Source organism: Coenobita brevimanus, chromosome 98 (genome assembly GCF_032717465.1).
Source record: "Coenobita brevimanus isolate Jiangsu-jjx chromosome 98, ASM3271746v2, whole genome shotgun sequence".
Taxonomy (NCBI): domain Eukaryota; kingdom Metazoa; phylum Arthropoda; class Malacostraca; order Decapoda; family Coenobitidae; genus Coenobita; species Coenobita brevimanus.
In genome coordinates, this window is record NC_137051.1 from 4,627,808 (window position 1) to 4,651,425 (window position 23,618).

General features: G+C 42.4%; 1 protein-coding gene across 1 annotated transcript in view; it reads right to left on the reverse strand.

The window, feature by feature from the left end:
• LOC145414167 (organic solute transporter subunit alpha-like) overlaps positions 1-23,618 on the reverse strand; it is an 82,472-nt gene that overhangs the window by 5,238 nt on the left and 53,616 nt on the right. The window contains exons 2-5 of the mRNA XM_080283733.1: positions 7,036-7,187; positions 6,024-6,259; positions 5,556-5,651; positions 805-1,076 (exon numbers count right to left, since the gene is read on the reverse strand). Of these exons, the coding sequence (XP_080139859.1) occupies positions 805-1,076; positions 5,556-5,651; positions 6,024-6,259; positions 7,036-7,187 (756 nt within the window). The remainder of the gene's footprint in view (positions 1-804; positions 1,077-5,555; positions 5,652-6,023; positions 6,260-7,035; positions 7,188-23,618) is intronic.

Here is a 23,618-nt window from a genome sequence, read left to right on the forward strand (position 1 = left end):
TAATATGAAGAAAAAAAAAAGATGGGGGTATAGTACATAAAGTCTTCCACCAATTCATCTCTCTGCATTTAACATTGAGAGTCATCTTTTCCCTCAACAATCATTGGTGTACTCTTGTGTATTTAACATGTTATATCACGCTCGTCAAAGATATTCACAAGAATCTAATCAAGTCTGCAAAGATTCTGCACATCATCAGTAGCCTACGCAGCAATGTATTATCTGTGTTCATATAGCACGAAATGCTCGACCCTTCACCTTCCATCATCAGATCTGCTCCATTTTCCACAACTCAGGATTTTAAATTTTCTGTAATATCTCTCTCTCTCTCTCTTTCTCTCTCTCTCTCACACACACACACACACACACACACACACACACACACACACACACACACACACACACACACACACACACACACACACACACACACACACACACACACACACACACACACACACACACACACACACACACACACACACACACACACACACACACACACACACACACACACACACACACACACACACACACACACACACACACACACACACACACACACACACACACACACACACACACACACACACACACACACACACACACACACACACACACACACACACACACACACACACACACACACACACACACACACACACACACACACACACACACACACACACACACACACACACACACACACACACACACACACACACACACACACACACACACACACACACACACACACACACACACACACACACACACACACACACACACACACGAAAAACCTACTATTAGCAAACACCCTGGGCGAGATAGGGGGCAGACATGGAATAGCTCCTGATGGAACGAGGATAACATTGACAATAAGAGCCTGAAGACGGAGGAAGACAAGACACAGCTGGAAGGCGATGATCTTCGGAGTGTAGTGGAACTCCTGGAGCTGAGGAAGGGAGGCCTTGAAGCCAACGATGAAAGCCCACAGCCCGAAGAGGAAGGAGACGACGGAGAGGATGACGATGTACAGGTATGTGTTGGTGGGCTCCAATTTGCCGTGGGTGTACCTGTTGGGAAAAATAAAGGGGAAGTTACTGGGTCTTCAAGAAGTAAATGGGTAGGTTTTTGCAATATAATGAGGAAGAATTTCTAGTATAGTGGAGAGGTATTTCTGAGGCGGTATTTCTAGTTTAAAGGGGAGATTTTCTAGTTCAGTGGAGAGGCCTTTGGAGTTTAGTTTTTTTTTTATTTATGGGGAGGTATTTTCTAGTTTAGTGAACGAGTCCTAGTTTAATGGGGGGGGTATTTTCTAGTTTAGTGGGTGAGTCTTTCTCATTTAATGGGGAGGTTTTCAAGCTAAATGGGAGGCTTTTCTACTTTAATGGGTGAGTTTTTCTAGTTTAATGGAGGCATGTTTCTGGTTTAAAGGGGAGGTCCTTCTAACGAAGTTTAATGGGACGATAATAAGGTGTTGTGTGGGGATGCCTTGTGAGTGTATAATGTGGGAAGTAGGGTCGGTTAATGTGTGCCTATATTATAATTGCATTAATGGAGGTTAGATGTCTTGTTGAGTGCCAATATTTAGATTCTACAGGGAAAATGAGAGTTAATGGGTGCCTTCCTAAAAACAGGTGAGAATGGGAAGGCTTTCTAAAACTGGGTGGGTTAATGGAGAGATGAGATTTGAAACCTATAACATGTTCCCCTACGATAAAATTGGTAATGTATGAAGGTGTGATGATGTAGCGGTGAAGGTATTCGCTAGGGAGAGCTTACCTAACGGGAAAATGGGTAAATTAATGGGGAAATAAGAGACCATGATTTTTTTTTTTTTTTTTTTTTTGGGGGGGGGTTTAATGGGCAGTTTCTGAAGACGAGTATGTATGAGTAGGTATTGGCGGGGTGCACGTGTGAGGAAAAATGGGGAAATTAATGACTGCTTTATAATAGCTGGGCTAAGTTCTGTGAATGAACCACTGAGGATAATATTACTGACGAGATCTATGTGGAAAATCTTGGTAATGGTGTACCGAGGGCGAAATCGGAGTTAATAAGAGAGGGTGTTCTAATGGGTTATACTAAAAATAAATCAGTTACTGAAAGAAGATGGTAAACAATTTGGGGGGGGATATTTGCTTAAACGACCTTACAGAAAAGGAAGGCCGTGCTACGAGAAGAAAACTGGAAAATACAGAGAAAACATTATTTTATGGGTCTATCTATATCTATCTATATACCCAGGCTGCTTCCCCCAAGGAAAGAGAGGTAGCCGAGACAGGACGACACACTCCCAATTTACTCATCCACTCAAACACATTCATTCGCATCGTAGCCCTACGGGAAGAAGGGCCAGATCCTCACCGCACGAGGGTCAACTGTGTAGTGCGATCAGTGACATCCGCAGCAGGGCCCGACAGCAGAGCTGTTTTACCCCTGCCACATCATAATAGACCCATCCCCTTACCCGCAACTGACCTGATCAGACCAAATGCGGGAGAATATCCCCTCAGAGCTGCGTCATCATTTATTCATTCACTCCAATCATTTCTATCACGCACAGCCACTCTTCCATGCTCTACAGACATCCCTCTGGCATCCAACGCTCTCTTCACACAGTCCATCCATCCTATTCGTGGTCTTCCTCTCAGCCTTACACCTCTCACATCAGATCTAGTTATCTTTTTCACCAATCGCTCATTATCCATTCTCTCCATATGCCCAAACCATTGCAACACCCTCTGCTCAACTCGATCAGCCATCTCCCGCACAACTCTAGTTCTCCTTCGCACTTCTCTTCTCACTCGATCCATACGCGTCACTCCACACATACACCTCATCTCCGTTACATTCAAACTTTTCCTCTCTGCTACACCCATATTCCATGTTTCAGCCCCATATAGCGCAGTTGGTACCACAACACCCTCATATAACCTTTTCTTTACATCCATTCTAAGCGACCATCTAAACACTTTTTACATTCCTCCCAGCACCTTTCCTACTTCATTCATTCTAAACTTCACTTTTGCATCTATTCTTCCATCCACAGCAATATGTGACCCTAAATACTTAAAACACTCGATCTCCTCAAGCAACTGACCATTCAAAACTATATTCATCCTCCTACCATCTACCAACCTCGTACACTTCATCATTTTACTCTTGCTCTCATTTACTTTCAATTTCCTCCTTTCACACACCCTTCCACACTCCTCTACCAACTGTCTCAATCCCTCCTTAGAATCAGCTACCAGTGCGGTATCATCCGCAAACAGCAGCTGCTTCAGATTCCACTCTCTACCACAGTGGTTCCCAACCTTTTTGGTCCTGTGGCCCTCCCGAGAAATTTATGAGAAGCTCCATGGCCCCTATATAACTCAGATCGTATATTTATATATTTTTAATATTTGATATTGTGCAGAAAACGGTAATTACCCCAATATACTTAAGGCTAAACTAGCACAGTAAGGTATATTTCATACTTGATTTCTGTCAGGTTTTACCCAGACCAAATACCTTATAATATCTTATATTACCAATAAGGCCTATGGCCCCCCAGTCAATGTCCCATGGCCCCCTTGGGGGCCATGGCTCCCAGGTTGGGAACCGCTGCTCTACCATCAACATTCACCAGACTCAGACCCAGTCTCCACCTAACACTCTTGCATTCACCTCCCTTACAACACCATCCATATACATGTTAAACAACCAAGGGGACATCACAGATCCCAGCCGCAGCCTCACTCTCACAGGAAACCACTCACAGTTTTTCCCATTTTTTACACACGCTCTACTATTTACATAAAAACTTTTCACCTCTTTCACCAACCTACCATCAAGTCCATACAGTCTTAAAACAGTCCACAAAGCCTCCCTATCAGTTCTATCATATGCTTTCTCTAAATCCATGAACGCCCAAAACACATCCTTACCTTTTGCTAAATACTTTTCACGCACCTGTCTCACAGCAAACACCTGATCCACGCATCCCCTCCCTCTCCTAAAGCCACACTGCTCATTACCAATCACTCCCTCTTTACCTTCTATAACTCTCTTAATACTTTATCATACACCTTACCTACAACACTCAACAGACTTATACCCCTAAAGCTAGTACATTCATACTCATCATCCTTACCTTTATACAACGGGGCCACACAAGCACTTCCCCGGTTAATTGGCACCATACCTTTCACAAAGCACACATTCAACAATCTTACTAACCAGTCAACAATAGTCGCTCCACCACCTTTCAGGCATTCCACAGCACACCCATCCATACCTGTAGCTTTCCCCGTTTTCATCTCCTTTACTGCCTCCTGCACTTCCTCCATCGTGATCAAAGAATCATTCAACTCCCAACAAATTTATTCCTTCACCCTTCCATCTGCCACAATCTCAGCCTCCCTTTCCTCCTCTACATTTAACAATTTTTCAAAATACTCCGCCCATCTCTTCCTTACTGCATCCATCTCAGTTAACATCCTTCCATCCTCTGCTTTTACTCGCTCTTCCTTCCCAGACTCCCCTTTCACCTTCTTCCAAAACATTTTCTTATAGTGTTGAAAATTCTCAGTCAACCGCCTACCCCATCTCTCGTCTGCTGCCATTTTAGCATCACGCACATACATACGACAACTGATTTATATGACCTCAAGCAACATTTCCCAAACTGTTTGGCTTGGACTGAATGTTAAAAAAAAAAAAATACAAAAAAAATGTGTCGTTATTTCAACCCGTTTTATCCTAATTTATGCTCAAATGCCATATTTTGCTCAACCCAGCTTGGTTGTCAGTGCTCATGTATTTAGTTTAAAAAAAAAAAAAAAAAAGTTCCCCTCAGTTTTAAATAAAAATGGCAGAGAGTATGTAAGTGTAAAAATGAGTTAGCAAATAAGAGGCTAAGATGTGCTCGCTGCTGTGGTCCTATCTAAACTGGGCACTATCAAATGGACTACAGAAATCCTGCCACTTCATCCGGGTGCTCCAAGGATAATCTTCCGGGTGTATGTTAAAGGTTTGTTTGTGCTGTAAGAAGAAGCACCATGAAGTAAGACTGTTCTTGTGTGAGGAGCAGCATTATAATGAGGGTAGAGTGGGTTGTCTGTGAGCTGAATTTCGTGCCCAGTATTGAATTACAGTACGCATGAATGGTGGTGGGGGCAGCAGGCTCGACGAACTCTTATATCTATGGTAAGGGTACACCTGGAAGGGGGTTCAAAGAGGATGTTGTTTGGCTGAAGGCTTTAAAAGGCTGTGGTGGCCAATGCTTTGTTTTACATTATAGTGGTTGGTGGTGGAGGAGGGATTATCCAAGTACACTGTGTAGAGTTGGGAGGGTTGTTACTTTTCTGTTATTGTCCTGTGCTGTTAGAGTCCTATTATTGTCCAAGTGCTGTTATTTTCCTATTCCTGTCCTTGTCTCCCTCCCATTCTTCTTCTCATCTTCCACACCTGCCTGACTCCGTGGCTAACCCCCTGCAAGCCTGCCTCTCTCCCTGCCTGCCTGAGTCTGCCTCTCTGCCTGGATGCCAGCCTGCTTTCCTTACCATCCCTCCAGCCAAAGCGTGAGCATGATGATAGAGAGCACCAGCTGGAGCCACGGATGCTGCATCACCAGGATTTTCACCACACGGATCTGCCGTCTGCAACAAGGGGCAACGTGTTATATGGGGTCACAGAGATAGAAGATAAAACTGATACACAAGGATAGATAACTTGATAATGGATACGGATATTTTGTTAGTAAATAACTAGATAGCAGGGTCAGTAGCTGTTAGGGCAATGTGAAATGTGGATTACAGTTTTAGAGGTAGAGGATTTGCTAATAGCTTATTAATGTAATAATTCTGACAGGCAGCGTTCCATGCTTGCACATTATCAGCCTTGTTCACCTGACTGATGCTGTACGTACCTCTGACATTCCTAACCTCTTACTCACGTCTTCCCTCCCACACTCCCAGTCCTCACTCACACAGACTCTCTCACACTCAGTTCCTCCCTCCTCCCCCACTCACTTATTAACAACACTCTTGGGGCAGACGCAGCAGGGGAAGCAGCAGCACGGGGGTCCCTTCCACGGCAGCACGGTACCCTGCATCTTGTCCACGAAGCTGCTCTCCCCTCCGAAGTACTTGAGGGTGAGGGTGAGGAACTGATACATGCAGAAGGCGAACCACAACTGGGCAGCGGCGTCAAGGAAGATATTAGCCTTCTGGAACATGAGGCCCAGGTAGCTGCACAGGCCTAGTACCTGTGGGAGATAAGGGGATTAGTGATAAGAGATATATGGAATGGGCTATTGTTAACAATATATTGGCCTTCCGAAATATGAGGCCAAGGCAACTACCTTCATTGGCCTGGCACCTGCGGATGACGAGGAAGATTACAGATAAGGTAGATGAGCGATGTGTTCTTAACAGCTATCAATACTCCACGTAGCAGCACCTGGAAGTGAATAGGGAGATAGAGATTGTGGAGACAAGGAAAATGGTGACGTGCTCTTACGAGGAAACAAGCAAACGGACGCACAAACAGACATACGAGTAGACTGACAGACGCAACCAAAACATTACCCACCCGGTACACGAGCGACAAAAATATGTTGGTGATGAGGTAAACTACTGAGTCCTGTTATTTCCACCGGCAGAGCAGGACACTAGTACATGGAAATCTAAAGTTATTTGCATAACTATCACAATATGATACGTATGAGCTTCTACAATTGTTTGTTACTGATATGCTGAACTATATAAAGTTCATGAGTACAGCGCGCATGACTAATGTTATATATATTGGTGGCAACTTCATACCTTCCCTAGAAGACCAGATTTTATATGATTATTGTTGTCATGTGAAAATGCTTCAAGAACTTCCTTAGAACCAGTTAATATTGCTCCATATATATATATATATATATATATATATATATATATATATATATATATATATATATATATATATATATATATATATATATATATATATATATTCAGTGAAGAAACTGTCAGTGATGTAATACTAACTGACCGGGTAAACAGTGAGTACGATGGCTGTGGTCTCCTTCACCGGGACCTGTGTGTAGCGGACGACATGGATGACAGTGTCGGTGAACAAGACGACCAGGATGACGAACGCTATAGTGGCCAGGCACAGCATCACCCAGCCCCACACTCCTAGCGCTGAGAAAGATTGGAGATATGAGAAAGACATAGTGACAGACAAGAAAGAGATATAATATAGTATAAAATATAATATATGTTTTTTTCATTCCTTAACATCACTTTGGAAGTAAAAAACATACATAACAATAAGGAATAAGAAACATATAGTTTTTCTTTCCCTAACACCACCCAACTTCACACTTCTACCACTATGATAGTTACATGTGAAATACAGAAAGGATATAAGAAACAGTATAAGTATTATGTTCTTCCTCCCTGTACCCCAATCCCTACATTCCCAACTCTGAGATAAGAGATGAGAGGTAAGAGACAGATAAGAGATAAAGGAACAAAGATAGCACTGTGCATATTCCTTTATTTCTCATCATCCAACTCTACACTCTAAGCACTATGATAAGAGATATAGATAGGTGATGGATATAAGAGAAAGATTGCACAACACATTTGTCTTCTTTCCCCATTATCATAAAGTCCCAGACTAAAAAATGAAAAAATAAAAAAATACTGTTTAAGATATACGTAGCTGATTATCATGAACACATTGTTGGAGAAAGATAGTAAACAGAGATAAGGAAGAGAGGGCGAGTCAAGGAGTACATAGGACGGACACACACACACACACACACACACACACACACACTATCCATTTTTCCTAAGTTTTTCCTCCCTGCTCCCACCGTCTGTCTTGTATTTTATTCCTGTTGATTTTCCTCGTTTTCTCTCACGCCTCTCAGTCTTCTTCCTCCCCTTCCCCCCCCCTCTCTCTCTCTCTCTCTCTCCCCTCAAAGCAACCCGTCGTACCCAAAACTCCAGTATCAACAAAATGAGGTGATTCATAAAACCCTCCCACACCAACCCACGCTCCCTCACCCCTATCCCCATCCCTCTCCTCCTCCTCCTCCTGCCAATTCGGGTAAGTGAGGGAGGTGCCAGGGTAAAAAGCCGAATATACAAGCTGTGACGAAGTGGTTGAAATATGTAAACAGCCTAGCGAGGGATTAATATGAGAGAGAGAGAGAGAGATGCAAACTGATTGCGGAAACGGTACCATATCCGACTACCCGTCCTTCATTTTCTGTACTAGTTTATATGAGACTTGGATCTTAACCTATACAGACTTTGCTGCGATATTTTCACTAAGGGAGTCGTAATCTTCAGTTGACTAGTAGTAAGACTGGCAGGATGAAAATATAGATTAATAGCAATTAAGATCACGCAAGCCATCATATTCCTAACCACCACCACCACCACTACCATCATCACCATCACCATCATCCTTTTTGCCTGTGCTAGTCCACTGAAAATAAATAAAAGCATATATTATCCTTTCCTTCTTTATTCTATCGATAAGCTAAAACATCTTGACATTTCATGAAACACACACACACACACACGCACACACGTGTCTACAGTTTCCACGGTTAAAAAGCAGGTCGCATCATCCGGAGAATCACAGTGGCAAGTAGAGGCAGGCGGAGAATACGATGAAGAAATATACCGTAATCTGTAAACGTGAACTCAGATGGAATAGATGGCTACCAGCCTGGACTTCTGAGCTACAGACCCATTCAAGTGAGCGCGAAGTATCAAGATGAAGTCATGATATCTGGATCCGAGTCAAGATAGGTCCAGGGGTATCTTGACTTTCACCTGGGCTTTATCTTTCACGTAGAGGCACAGATAATAACCAGGCGGCGGAGCTACCAAGTAACGGGTATATACACATCCCTCAAGTCTTTCATTATAAGCTACTCTACAGGAGGGGGGACAGGAGGGATGCAAAAGAAGGGTAACTCCAGCCTGCAGAGAAATGGAACCACAACAACGCAAACATCGATCCATCCCACTCGTGTGCCATATTTGCAGTGAATGTTTTATTTCTTTCGACTAGTGTGATTCCCAAGTGACAAGAACACACAACGGAATACGGTGGGTAGGTACCATAAAGACAGACTTGTAAATATAGCCTACGTAAATGTATGGGGACAGAAACCAGAACGATCAGCTGAATTTACCATATCAGCACGGTACCGCAAAAACTACAGTGCAGGTCAAGTACAAATAAAGACAAACACGGCCCTTGAAATCTTACAAAATACACAGCTTACGTCCTCTACTTTCGTAATTTCCTTTATCGAAGAAGTCCTTATTTTATCCCTCCATGCGATATCCAGCATTACTCTTCCCATTCCTCCCTCAGCAATCCTAGGTTTACGTTTCAGGGACTTATTAGACAGGTCTCTGATCAGTGAGTTAGATGGGGGGTACACACTGATTATACGATTATACACATTGTTTTTTAAACCAAGACACTTCACTGACTATCTGTTTATTACATGGGGTGCTTCATAATCGTATTTCTCGATGGAATTAATTATGTTGAACTGGTACTATCTGAACAATCTGTAGCCTACTATGTAAATAAATAGGCTATACAGGAAGGCTTTCGTCTTTTTCCTATAAAGTTTTAATACTACTTTTACACTCCCTATTCGGCTCGATAGTATTTTCTGGTACACCACCCTTGAATCACCGATATTAGCTACCAGGGAAACGAATAATGTTCAGCTGTTCATAATTTACGTGAACTTCTTTCTCAGCGCTGACACCAACCTCTTCCAAACTATGACGGCATTTATTTGATTTCTGTTGCCAGATGATTTTATTCAGCTTGGCAGACGACCCTTGCATGGAAGGGGTTAGTAACAATTTTCGTTAACACCTACACCACTTTCACGTCTTTTTCTTTAGTATTATGGTTACCCTCAGGTGACGATGGCATTCCTCTATTTAAGCCTTGCTACCCTAGACATTTCTATTTACTTTAGGAAAGACTGCTTCGAAGGGGTTAATGAAGGTTATATAAAATTCCTTTACTTCGTCGTCTCTCCTAAACCAAATAAAACCATCTAGAGGCGGCGGAAATAAATAAAATGGAGGTTAAGAGAAATATTACGTGGCCAAGGAAGTTCTCGTACTTCTTTAACCAGTGCCAGCATCAGATAATGGGGCCTGTAGAAAAGCAGACAGGTAGGGAAACATCTCGTCCACGCTGGCAGCGAAATAAACAGAATACAGATATAAATAACAGGTGCAACGAGAAACACCTAGAACTTGGACGGGATACCACGAGACCTTGGCAAATACAACGCGGCCGGACACCACACGAGACATCTCGACGAATTATTACCCTCGACTCACTCACTCCTGATGCTTTTCCTTTTCATCACTGTCTTATTTTTCGCTGTCTCCGTTCTTGAAGGCTTTTTTTTTTTTTTTTTTACGTATATGAATCTGAATCTGAAGCAGCTGCTGTTTGCAGATGATACTGCACTGGTGACTGATTCAGAGGAGAGATTGAGACAGTTGGTAGAGGAGTCTGGAAGGGTGTGTGAAAGGAGGAATTTGAGAGTAAATGAGAATAAGAGTAAAGTGATGAAGTGTACGAGGTTGATAGATGGTAGGGGGATGAATATAGTTTTGAATGGTGAGTTGCTTGAGGAGGTAGATTGTTTTAAATATCTAGGGTCACATGTTGCTGTGGATGGAAGAACAGATGCAGAAGTGAAGTTTAGAATAAATGAAGTAGGAAAGGTGCTGGGAGGAATGAAAAAAGTGTTTAAATGTCGTTCGCTTAGAATGGATGTAAAGAGAAGGCTGTATGAGGGTGTTGTGGTACCGACTGCATTATATGGGGCTGAAACATGGAATATGGGTATAGCAGAGAGGAAAAGTTTGAATGTAATGGAGATGAGGTGTCTGAGGAGTATGTGTGGAGTGACGCGTATGGATCAGGTGCGAAATGATGAAGTGCGAAGGAGAACTGGAGTTGTTCGGGAGATGGCTGGTAGAGTTGAGCAGAGGGTGTTGCGATGGTTTGGGCATATGGAGAGAATGGATAATGAGCGATTGGTGAAAAAGATAACTAGATCTGATGTGAGAGGTGTAAGGCTGAGAGGAAGACCACGAATAGGATGGATGGACAGTGTGAAGAGAGCGCTGGATGCGAGAGGGATGTCTGTTAAGCAAGGAAGAGTGGCTGTGCGTGACAAAAATAAATGGAGAGAAATTGTGAATGAATAGGTGATGACGCAGCCCTGAGGGGATATTCTCCTGCATTTGGTCTGATCAGCTAGTCAGGTCAGGTGCGGGTAAGGGGATGGGTCTGTTATGATGTAGCAGGGGTAAACCAGTTCTGCTGTCGGGCCCTGCTGCGGATGTCACTGATTGCATTGCGCAGTTGACCCTTGTGCGGTGTGGTGCGGTGAGGATCTGTCCGTTCTCCCCTTTGGGGCTAAGATGTGAATGAATGTGTTTGAATGGATGAGTAAATGGAGAGTGTGTCGTCCTGTCTCGGCTACCTCCCTTTCCTTGGGGGAAGCAGCCTAGGTATATAGATAGATAGTATATGAGTACCTGACAGAGGTTGCCTTGGATAATGTAACGATATGGTGAAGTTTGTGGCGAAATTGCAACTAGTCCAAGTGTCCCGTTCCCACTGAACCCCCCCCCTCCTCTCTCTCTCTCTCTCTGCTGGCTACTTTAAGCGCACACACACACACACACACACACACACTCGAAGTCTCCTGTACCCACTGACCATTCCCCCCCTCTCCCCTCTCTCTTTCTCTTGGCTACTTTAAACACACACACACACACACACACACACACACACACAGATGCTTCAGTACAGACTTGCAGTAATATCAGTCAACACGGCCAACTGAGAACTCACAAGACATGCCTTCACATCTTGCCCTCTAAATTCCTAGATAACATAGAACACCGAAGACATCACTTCTTCTGTTTTCCTTTTATTTTTATTTCCCTCCTCTTACTCTTCGTCCTTCCTCCTCCTCTTCTTCCGCGTTCCTCCTCCTCCTCCTCCTCCTTCCTTTCTTTAACTCCTTCAATCCGGTGACGTGCTTTTTTCTTTCTTTCTTTCCCTTTCTTTCTTTTCTTTTCTATTTTTTCTGCTTTGACATCTCCAGTCGATTACAATCACCTCAGTTGGAGCTTTTCGAAAATGGAGGACTTGCAGATAGCCTTAGACTAATCCATTTTTTCACTAATTCGGGTTCTTCCCAGGTTAAATAAAATGGTATAAAAAAAATTCACCTACTTGAAGAGAACGTTCGAATTTCCTCTTGGGGTAAATAAACAGGCAACACCATTTCTTTCTTTCTTTTTTCTTTTTCTTTTTTTTCCTGTACATGCCATCTCCCATGCCAATACCTTCTGCCTTAATGTGGGGAATGTGGCTGTAACTCAGGCCTACCCATCTCCACTCAGGCAGGTCAGAATGTTGGGCACAGTCCGTCTTCCCCTTATTCCTGTTCACCCGCCACTACCACTGGGGACCTGGATGTTACGTTGACTGTTGTGTTATTGGGGAAGATTGGGAACTAGCAATGATTCACTGTCTGCTTTCATTACCTCAAGGAGTCGACAGGTAAGGTATAGATGAGTCATGTTCTTTTCTTTGTCTAGGCGTGAGGTTCGGTCTTGAGGTGAAACAGACAGGCGACCATACTTTAGGTGACACTGAACGCTTCCTAGCACCTCTTCTTTAGTGATTTATTTTACATCATTCTAGTATATGTTATTTATATCATTTTAATAACGACGTAGATCGAATAATAACCAGAGACAACAACATTACGGTGGAGTTTTTTGCGGGATAAATCGCTAAGGTGGTTGTGTTACGGTATGACATGATCCCGACAGTCGGCTGAAAAATAAGTGCATGTGTACTGAGGATTATTTTTGAACTTCAGCCAGTGTTTCAAAATTATGATCTAAATTGCAAAAGACGAATAGGGCGGACTGTTCTGAGTAGCTTAAGTCCTCGTACTGAATGGATCAAAACTTTATTCTTGCTAGTAACCCCATCACTACCATGACGTCTTTTTACTTCAGTTATGCCTCAAGGTTTTATTCAATTTAGGAGGCTTCATTTAGCTTTCATAAATTCGTTCACTATCACAAGAGTTTATCAGTACTGCCGTCAGTCTTTTTCTTTTAGCATCTTTTATCTTTACTGTTATTGCCACCAGATGAGTTGATTCGGCTGGAGGGGTTAACAGGAAGAATGAGAGCAGGAAAATAAACGAAGGTAGGTCAGGAGAGTGCAGGGGTAGAGATGGGTGGGGAGGGGACAGGGTACGACGCAGAGGTAAATGCCCTGTCTATGGGTGTATTATGGGTATATGGGTCCCCTTCACCCCCACCCCCCACCCTACGCCTCTCAAGGGCACGTCAAGAACTGTCACGTTTTCTCAAGGTCGTGCCCCCACCTTTCACATGCCCCCACCCACACACCCACCCACCAACCTTCAGATCCACGCGACATTCACCAACTTAATTTAGTCCCCCACCATGCAGAGTTGCCAGGCCGAATTCATACATGATGCTAAACTTGGTAAATGTCGCTAAATGTGCCCTCAGAATGTCACTAAATTTGCTTTTAGAACGTCGGTAGATGTGGTACATGAAATAATCCAGAATATCGGTAGAAAAGGTGTTAAAATATCTTATGCATCGCTAAAAGTGACAGAATTTTCTAATACCTCGACTGTCACAGTATAATGCTGATGTTCGCAAATCAAGTCAGGTAATGAGAAGAAACCTGAGTATACAGTAGGTAAAGCGCTAAAAAATTCTCAAATATAGTTGGATTTCATGACGCCAGACGCCAAGACTGTAGCTAAATGTATGTGTAGCTCAAGGGTAAAAAAAAAAAAAAAAAAAAAAACGCTGTATAAGCAACCCTGCACCTGACTGACTCACTCCTTCATAATCTTCACAATAATCCCTCTGCCAGACCACCTAGTTCCAAAACACTCACTCACTCTTCCCCTTCCTAGAAGAGCTGGTGGGGTGACGTTAAAGATAGACCCTCGCTCACGTCAAAGGCATCCTGGATCAAAGACTGGGACCCTCAAATTCACCTGAACGTGGGAAATGGTAGAAATAAGAGGGAAGGTAAATGTTTTTGAGATGGCGGGCGTCCACTGCAATTAATTCTCTCAAGTGTCTCCCGCCTCTCAGTTTTCGACGGGTGGGAATTAACATTTATTATATCTTTCCTTTGCTAATTTTAAGAGAAGCACCATTTCTTCTCTATTATTCTTTTATCACAGAAACATTCAGAGAGCTGTTTGAAGTGTATGCTCATTATGCTGACTCGTCTGTCTTCAATTAATTCCTTCAGTACGATGACTTATTTCTGTATACCTTTTGTCACTAATCCATTTTATTCATCTCAGGAGTGTTCGTTGGAAGGGTAGTGTTTAATAAGGACGATATCTAAACCCTTCAGTTCGAAGTTTCTCCTACTATGACACAGAATTTATGGATATAACACGAATAACACGCGTTCGTCGACTACATGACCTCAGTCGCACCATGAAATCGACAGAGGAGGGGTAAAGAAACGGGCGTGGTGACGAAGTAATGGATGACATCGGTTGGAATGCTGGTGAGCGGTGGGCCTGGGACAAGAAAGTACACTTTGTGATGTGGGCGTTGAAGGATTGGCTGTCTGAGTGCAGTGTAGGTTTATTTCAAAATATCCCCCAAAATGGAAGCGTCGGGGAAGTAAAGACATGGGCGTGTAAGGCAAAAGAAGTGGGCAGGATGAGCTGAAATTATGGTGGACGTGGGGAATGGATATGAAAGTATTCCCTGTGAAAATGGGTGCTACAGGTTAATGGACTGTGAGCAATGACAGCTGGTTTTAGACGTTGCCCTTAGAACACGAAGTTAAGGTTGTGCTGAAATCATATGCCTGGCGTCTTTCAACGCAAGTATAAAAGACGCCCTTGGGCTGACGGAACTGAGTCCTCATCCTCTTCATTATCACTGCCATTTTCATCACCAACATTAACATCAAATTCTTCATCGTTCCCATTAAAATCATCATCATAGTCATTATTATCACCGTCACTATCATCTGTCCTCTCCGTGTCATTTTCATAATCGTTGTCAATTATGGTAATTCTCTAATAATAAAATGATAACTTTCACCCTACAGACTTCCTTCATCCATCTTGGTCTGGATTACTGATCTTGATAACTACTGTTCATTTTATTAGCGCCTCCTCTCTCTCTCTCTCTCTCTCTCTCTCTCTCTCTCTCTCTCTCTCTCTCTCTCTCTCTCTCTCTCTCTCTCATTTAATCGTCTCTCTCTCACTCTCTTTAACTTGTCTCCTTATAAATCACTGTTCACCCATGCGTGTAAGGTAGGGTGTCACGGTGCTTGTGGAGAGTGATGGATGGGTGATGGAGAGTGGGAGGTGAAGGGGAGGAGTGGGGGTGAGGGGGGGGATTGACAGCGAGGGGGAGGAGAAGGGTTGCGTATAGGGTAATCTGTTTATTTCTGTCTGTCTATCTGTTTGTCTGTAGGTAAGTGTCCCGCGCATGTAGGCATGGAATACAGGTCAGTCTCCTCCAAGCTTTGATCAAAGGGATGTTATTTTTTAAAACATATCTTCACAATTGTTTATCTTAACTTTTCCTCCTCATCATCATCATCATCATAATCATCATCATCACCACCATCATCATCATCATCACCATCATCTCCGACGCCTTGTTTCCTTTCGGGAGCCCCTCGACACGGGATGGCTTTGGCAGAACCGCCTCCAGTCCACTCTCTCTCTCTCTCTCTCTCTCTCTCTCATAGTTCTCTATGCCCCCTTTCTAAACTGAAGTAGCAGAAATAGAGGATGCTGCGAACGCTCAAAATATTACACCAGCATCAACACAACCCATCAAAGCCAGAGCATATTTTACGTCAATCGGCGAACACAATATAATATACAGGAAGAGGAGGAGGAGGAGGAGGAGGAGGAGGAGGAGGAGTATTCTTGTTCTGATTCACTATGCTGTTGAGTTTAACAGTGAATACAGAAAAGAAAAAACTTATCTGGCCCTTCAGTACGATGTTGTTTTGCAATTTATTCATGCTCGCAGGCGATTTTAGAAAACATGGAGACTTTTTGAATTTGGATCTAACAGTGAAGGCACAAAATTCTCTTAAAACTATCTCTTTCAGTAAGATGGCGTATTTTCACTCTTTATATTCAACTTACGAGAGATCTTTTAGCACTGGAGGGGTTAAGATATATCCTTCACTTCTACGATGTTCTACTACGCTGAGTATAATCCTCTAGTAGCGGCCAAATACTACAGAAACAGGGCATCAGGGCGGTAGGGTTAAGTCTAAAAAAAGTCTGAATATACATAATGAAAGAGGCAAACGATGGACTGGTCTTAGGAGTGTGTCTACGTTATTCTTAGGGGTGAGTTTGTTACTGAAGATACCAACATATTAAATTCCCTTCAATACAGTGACCCATATTTACACTTTATTCTTTCCCATTACGGACGATTTTGCTCAGTTTGGGAGATGTTTCGAGTTGGAGAGGATGGAGACAGCATTCCTCAATCTCTTCGCCACGCAAGTCTTCCCTATGTTTAATAAAATTGTCTCGAGGAAGCAAAAACAGAAAAAAAATACGTCACTCGATTGAAGAGGCTAAAACTGAAGCATCAAAGCAATCAGAACCAATAAACAAATAAAAAACAGTATTATAAACAGAGACGTGACAGACAGACAGACAGACACCATGTTTACCCCTTCACTACGATGACGTCATTCCTAATATGACTAAAATCGCTTGATGGCAGAAAGACTAATTTAAAAAAGTCAAAACTGAGGAGGGAGTCATCTCTTCAGTCTGACGATGTATTTCTTTTATTACTGCTATCTCCAGGCGACTTTCTTTAGCCTCGATTTTTTTTTTCCCGAACTGGAGCGATTGCATAAATCCTTCATTAATCCCTTACACTGGGGACAGCTTTCCTTCGCTGAATAAAATCGTCTGGCGGCAGAAAGAATACACTAAGCTGGTACGTCGTGTGAATGAAGGAGATGATGGAGATTTTCAGAAAGCAATTACCACCAGAGTATGAGAGGAATAAAACTCGTCTGGAGGTAGCAAGACTGAATTTAAAAAGGAGAGAGAGAGAGAGAGAGAGAGAGAGAGAGGCCAAACAACGTGTTCATTAAAGGTTAACTTATTCCGACGATTTTAAATTATTAACTAATACTCTTAATCAATTCTGGAAACAAATCATCTCGTACTGAAGGGGTTAATGGAGGTCAAATACAATTGCTTTAGTTCGAAAATTCTGATAAAAGTGAACAAAATCGTTTCGAAGTGAGGGAGTTAATGAAGGAGTTATATATATATAAAATCCCATCACGTCTGAAAAGTCTTAAATACAGCACTAAGTCTCCTGAAGGAAGCCTGAAACACACACACACACACACACACACACACAAAAGCACGAACGCGCGCGTGCGCCTCGCTGCCTTCATACTCTGCCAGCTGGGAATGCAAAAATATTCACCCTCACGTGTCCTACGCCTTGTAGTAGTATTTGTGTGTGTGTGTGTGTGTGTGTGTGTGTGTGTGTGTGTGTGTGTGTGTGTGTGTGTGTGTGTGTGTGTGTGTGTGTGTGTGTGTGTGTGTGTGTGTGTGTGTGTGTGTGTGTGTGTGTGTGTGTGTGTGTGTGTGATTATTTTCCGTGTGTGCAAGAATGAGAGCATCCAAGTGCGAACTCGCGGGCGTGTGTGAGACTAAGTGCATGTGCATGTGTGTGTGCGTGAGAATGTGACTGTTTTAAGTGTAGGTGCTTGAGTACGTGTGTGTGTCAGTGCTTTATTTTTGTGTGTAGAAGTATGCTAGTTTCCATGTTTATATTTAAGGTGTGGGTGGTTGTGCGTGCGTGCGTGTGTGTCAGTGCTTCTTTTTGTGTGTATAAGTGCAAGCGCACTGAATACGAGTGTTTGGAGTGTGGGTGGTTGTGTACGTGTGGAAGTGCTTTATTTGTGTGTGTGTGTGTGTGTGTGTGTGTGTGTGTGTGTGTGTGTGTGTGTGTGTGTGTGTGTGTGTGTGTGTGTGTGTGTGTGTGTGTGTGTGTGTGTGATGAGGAAGTGGATGGAAATGAATTTATAAAGTAGAAACTTAGAAAGAATGGAAGAATGTGATAAATTAGAATACGTGAGGAAAAAGCATAAAGACACACACACACACACACACAAACACACACACACACACACACACACACACAGATACGTACACAAAAAAAAAAATACATCCGGTCCCTACCCTCTCTCTCTCTCTCTCTCTTTCATGTTTACCCGAAACCACAACACAGACTCTCAGCTTACCCATACCATCACGGTTCCACATTCCTCTCTCAAGCCTTAATTTTCTCTCTACCATTTCCTGTCCCTTTACTTTCTCCCTGTACTCTCTTTTCCCCTCATTTTTTTTTTTTTAACCTCATTCTCTCTTCCTTTCCTCCGGCCCTTTCTCTGTATCTTATTCCCCCCCCCCTCTCTGTCCCTTTCCTCTATGTCTCCTTCCCCATTCTTTCCCTTTTCATTTTCTTGTCTCTGTCCCCCATTTCTGCTTTTCATTTTTTCTTACCTTATCTTAACGCCAGCTTCAGTGAACATCACTCACATTCACATTTATTAACTTATCAAGCCATTCAATCATTAGCAGAGGCGAAGAAGCTACATACCAGCAAGGGTTTGGGCAGAGGAACAGGAATTTTTTTTTTTTTTTTTTTTTTTTTTTTTAAGGGATATATCCCCGCACAAGTGCACCGGATTCCTTTCCTTACTGTTAGCCCGTCTGTGCACTGTTCTCCAAAACTATATGTATCATGACGTGTTGCATATAATGTTCCTGAACTCTGATTCTGTAAAACATAAACAAAGCACAAAAATGCTGACACCTGAAGAAACCTGAAGAGGGAAGTATTTTGTACTACAACTCAAGGCTGCTTTGCCTACACAGGCATCTTTCTACATTATAAATCAAGGAATAAATAATTTTACATCTGTCTATACACATATATATCTATAATATCAATCTATCTGACACTATCTATCTATATCTATCACTGTTTTTCTATATAGATAAAAAGATAGTTATAAGTTGTTTTTCGGTAAAGCATATTCTGAAGTCATGATAAAATTCTAACCACAGCATTTACTTTTACAATGTCTAGTAGCATTAAACTTGCAGTCTGTGGGCAATTGTTTATACACAGAGGAGCAAACTAAGGTTACATATTAATATCAGTAAATGTCTCCCAAATCAGACAAAATATGTGTACATTAGTAAATGGTTCCTGAGTCAACGCGAGTCCGTAGTGAGTTAAACCTGCCTGCAAACAAGGTAAGGTAAACAAGGATGTGTTTTGGTTACTAGGGGGCAAGAGGAGGAGGAGGAGGAGGAGGAGGAGGAGGAGGAGGAAGAGGAGGAGGAGGAGGAAGAGGAGGAGGAGGAGGAGGAAAATAAAGAAACAAAAAAGATAAAACAACGACGACATACCGTAAACAACCTGAACAGACGAAACAGGAAGAAGATACAAGAGGATTAGGAGGAAAAAAGAGAAAACGAAATAATCATCCCAAAATTCCCCCTCCCCCTTAAAAAAAAAAAAAAAAAAAAAAAAAAAAAAATCGGCTCACCTCTGGCCTAATCTCTCTCTCTCTCTCTCAAACACCACAGCATGTATGTCAGTAAAAATGCCACTGAAATTTATGGAGACCTTGAGAGGGGGGGGGGAGGAGTATCTGGGGTACCTCTCAAGGATAATTCTGGAGTTTGAGAGAGAGAGAGAGAGAGAGAGAGAGAGTGAGTATGCATATCTGTGTGTGATATACGTGACTACCGCAGCGTGTATCGTCAACTTTGGGGGTACTAAGGCACAAACGAGTAGGGGCTGAATCTAAACTTTTACTCGTCACTACCAATCCTCTAAATCTGCCTTCCATCCCAGGTGAGGACGGACATACCAGTGGGTGTAGCCTAGCAGCAGTGGCAGTATGATCCACTGCGCGCTCTCAGTATTACACCCATTCGAGGTTCCTAGAAAACGCATATTTACTAAGACCGTTTTCTACGCGGCACAGTGGGCTTCGTAATTCCCTTTTCTTAGCGATTTATTTCACCTATTACATCCTGATAGCTTCTTTTCTGTTTTTTTAGGTATTTTATGGACCGACATAGCTTGCATCAGTTACATACAAGTGGACGCTGAGATGTAGCTAAAGTGCAGAGCAAATTGGCGAGGACGAGTTGCCACAGTCTCTAAAACCACATAGAAAACGACCAACATCACAAAACAGTCACTCCAGAAGCACACATTTCCCCCTGCACTTCATCTCCTTCACTTCTACAGCCTGCCACGCCTCTACCCATGCGTGTGGCACTGGGAAGGGGCGGGACACTTCCCTGACAGAGTGTTTTCCTTCGACCAGACGCTCTTCAGGACCTACACAACATGGCTTGGACGTGTGATATAATGCTGCCTCCCATGTCAGGCGTGTGCTAACTGGCCGTCACTATACATACATACATACATACACACATACATACATACAAACATACAACATACATATATATCAAGAGATCCCTCAAACATTCACAACACTGCCAACCCATCTAAACAAAATAACAAAAGTATAAAAATAATGTGTGTGTGTGTGTGTGTGTGTGTGTGTGTGTGTGTGTGTGTGTGTGTGTGTGTGTGAGCTTATTTCCTCATTCCAAAGGTGCAGGTTTTCACACATCACCTTTAAAGCATCAAACATTAAAATAAAATAATACAGACAGGGTTTCCTCTAGTAACTCAGCACATTTACATACCTGCATTTGTCCCTTTAACCCTTTCAGACTGATGACGCTTATATTTTCCTATCTTCAGACGATTTTACTCACGGACAGACTTTCCGAACTGGTGGGGTTATACACAGCCGTCCTTAAACCCCCTAAAATCACAAACCTCCCTTGTGCTGTATAAAATCGTCTGGTGAAGGTCTAATTAAGAGGAAAATACGCCATCGAAGTTAAGGTTTGCGTAAAATTAACCGACCGAAAAAAAAAAAAAAGTTTATCATCCGTGCGCCAAAATTCTTCCAACTTAAAAACGACTCGTAAAAATGGCAAGAATTTGGTCTCATTAGTGTATACCAGGTGAAAGAGAGAGAGAGAGAGAGAGAGAGAAGGTGAGTTTATACATAGAGTTACACCTCGCAGGCTTGGCAGGTGATACCACAGAGGTATTCCTTCTTCCTCTTTCTAGGTTTCGTTTGGACTGTTCGGCTACTTTCTTTTGTCTCCTATTTTTCCTAATCTCTCTCTCTCTCTCTCTCTCTCTCTCTCTCTCTCTCTCTCTCTCTCTCTCTCTTCTTCCTTTATCTTCCTATTTCTCTGTTTTTCTTACCCCTTTTTCTCGTTTTCGTTTTCTTGTTTCCCTTCCTGTTTATTTTACCGCCTCAATGACCAAGTTTATCTAGTGCTTTTTTATTTTCTTGTTTTTGTACTTCATTCTTTATCTTAGTGACATTTTCTTAATTTTGAGTTATTTTCTTCCTAGCAGTTTTTCGTTTACGTGTTTTTTTTTCATCTACTGCTTCCTTTCTCCTTCTGTTTATCTTCTCCCTTACTCAGTCCTCTTTAGTCTTCTCTCTCCACTCTCGTTATTATCCTCCTGCTCCCTCTGTTCTCTCATATTCTCCCTCACCTTTCCTCTGTTTACCTCTCCCTCTTTCTACCCCGTTCCCGTTTTCTTTACATTCTTTTCACCCACCGCGCATCTCTCCAACTTTACTCACAATATCATGTACCCACAGTATGTATGTATGGTGTATGTATGTATCAGTAAAAAGAATATTATTACACAGGGTCAAGGTCCTTCTCTCCTCCCCCCTCTCTTGTTCCCAGGAAGCGAGTAAGACAAATGACAGTCATAAACAGGCGATGACAGTCTACCCTCACACCTCCATGACAACAGAGAAGAGGGGTTGCTGTGGTACATGATTGTGTGTGTGTGTGTGTGTGTGTGAGAGAGAGAGAGAGAGAGAGAGAGAGAGAGAGAGAGAGAGAGAGAGAGAGAGAGAGAGAGAGGTTTTGACAGCACACTGACAGACATCCTCTCGCTCTCTTGACAGATGTGACAAGAGAGGGAGAGGGGAAAGAAAGTAGGACGGTAAAGAAGCTGAAAGGGAAATGAAGTGTGGTAAGTGAAAGATACAGGAAGAGAAGGGAGAATGAGAAGAGAAGGAGGGAAGGAGAAGGAAGGAATTACAAAAGAAATTATGAGAGAGAGAGAGAGAGAGAGAGAGAGAGAGAGAGAAATTACGTAAGTTGGCATTAGTTTATTCCTGCTACCTTCAGAAGATTTAAACTTGGGAGGCTCCTCGTACCGAAGGCAGTAAGAACAAATTATACTGGACGTCATCGTAGTGAAGGGACTATGCATAGCTGCTAATTATATAATGAAATCCCTACCTGGCCTAAATAAAAACGGATAAAAATGAGAAAATACAAATAACGATGATAGCATGAATCTGGTCGTTCAGACATTTCATTAAATGTTTGGCTTGACTGAAAACTTTATACAGTATATATATATATATATATATATATATATATATATATATATATATATATATATATATATATATATATATATATATATATATATTCTGGATGAAAAAATATTCAACGGCTAAGTCCTTTACTCTTTTACCTTCTTTCCTCGACCTCTTTCTGGCTCTAGCATTTTACACACACACACACACACACACACACACACACACACACACACACACACACACACACCAGCCGTCCTTATTAACCCAGTACAACCTCCGACGCCAACACATCATCGCTTCATCACCAATATAGCAAACCGTCTATACTGAATGTTGGCAATCCCCTTACGGACCGGTGCGACGGTGGTCATGGGGGAGTTTTTATAACGTATTCGTGATTGTGGGGGATATGGGAGGATTTTTTTTTTTATCTCTTTCAGCCCGATGACGTGAGGTATTCTATTTTAAGCTTACTCCCTCCTAAAGATTCAGTTCAGCTTTAGAGACTTTCCAAACGGCAAAAATTTATTTATGGAGCCATTCAGTAACCTTTCACTGAAAAAGTCTGAAAACAACAAGAATATGTAAAATACGTCGACAGAAGAGGTTACGCTGAATAAAATCGTCTTAAGAAAGCACAAATTATGCAAAATGCGTCATCAAACTGAAGGGATTGTTGGATAAAATCGTCTGGTGGTAAAAAAAAATAATAAAATACAATATACGTCGTCGGAGAGTAGGCGTTAACGAAATCCACATCCTCAGACTGTTCCTTTCGTCTATCAGAATCAGTAGTCTGCTCATTTGCCACTTGACCACCACCACTCCCTGGGATGGTTTGTATTACTCATGTCTCCAGCATCAGTAACAGCAAGAAACGACACGCAGACTTTCTCCAACAAAAACAACAGTAGCAGCATCCAAATAAACACATTCTCTCCAGCAACATCGCCACATCG